Raw genomic sequence first — 950 nt, forward strand, 5'->3', positions numbered from 1 at the left:
CGCGCATTGCACCGCGTGTGCACGGCCACAACTGAGAGGGTGCATCGAGGCAGTTGAGCGATGGGGCTGCACAAGCGGCCTGCAGCCAGCCAGGGTCGACAAACCAAGCATGTGGGTGCGCGGCAGCGGACTCAGCCATGCACACAGCAGCCGCAGCCACGGCGTGGTTCGCGCTGCGCTTCTGGCGGTGGCTGGTTCCCTACAAGTTGCCGAATTTTGCGGCGGCAAAGCGAAAACAACAGGAACTGGCGGAAAAAGCAAAAGGCTTCGCTGCGGCGAAAAATGCTGTGGCATAGGATGGAGGCACACAATTAATCAAGCGCAATCAAGGCAAGCCTGCCAGGCAGGACAGCGGGCTTTGCACGGCAACGCTGTGCACACCGCCCAAGGAAGCGCCGGAAGATGCTGCAGCGCACGTGTGCGGGGGACACACAAATGGGCAGGCGGCGAGCGGCTTGTGCTGGCGTGGATTGCCGGTCTCATCAAAAGGCAAAGGCGAGGGCGCCACGCCCCTCTCCTGCTGCCCCTGTCTCGTGCACGCCCTGAATCGGCCACTGTGCGGGGCAAACCCCTCCCAACGCCTAGCCCCACCACTGCTGCTGCCCCCACCCCTGCCGCCCGCCCGCCTGCCCCCACTGATGTTGCTGCTGGTAGCCCCCTCCGCCGCCGCCGCCGCCGCCGCCCTGAATCTGCGCGTGGCCATGGCCGCCGCCGCTGGTGACCGCGATCCTCTGCGGCCCCTGCTGCTGCTGCTGCTGCCCGCCGCGCGGCAGCCGCTGCTCCGCGGCGCGCCGCCACTCGGCTTCGAAGGCCTGGGGGTCCTGCACGCCGCCCCGCAGCTCTTCCTGGGTTTGCAGGTGGCCATGCGCGTCGCGCTTGCGAGTGGTGATGCGCTCCTGCGAGAGGGGCGCGAGGGGCGGCGGCGGCAGTGGCGGCAGGGGGTGCGTAAT

At 68.2% G+C, this 950-nt stretch overlaps 1 protein-coding gene across 1 annotated transcript in view; it reads right to left on the minus strand.

Annotated features, from left to right (window-relative positions):
- Nucleotides 1–581: 581 nt before the first annotated feature.
- MNEG_11977 (hypothetical protein) overlaps nucleotides 582–950 on the minus strand; it is a gene marked incomplete at both ends in the record, with an annotated part of 2338 nt that continues 1969 nt past the window's right edge. The window contains one exon of the mRNA XM_014039552.1: nucleotides 582–896. Coding sequence (XP_013895006.1) covers nucleotides 582–896 — 315 coding nt within the window. The remainder of the gene's footprint in view (nucleotides 897–950) is intronic.

Source organism: Monoraphidium neglectum, assembly GCF_000611645.1.
Source record: "Monoraphidium neglectum strain SAG 48.87 unplaced genomic scaffold scaffold02996, whole genome shotgun sequence".
Lineage (NCBI taxonomy): Eukaryota > Viridiplantae > Chlorophyta > Chlorophyceae > Sphaeropleales > Selenastraceae > Monoraphidium > Monoraphidium neglectum.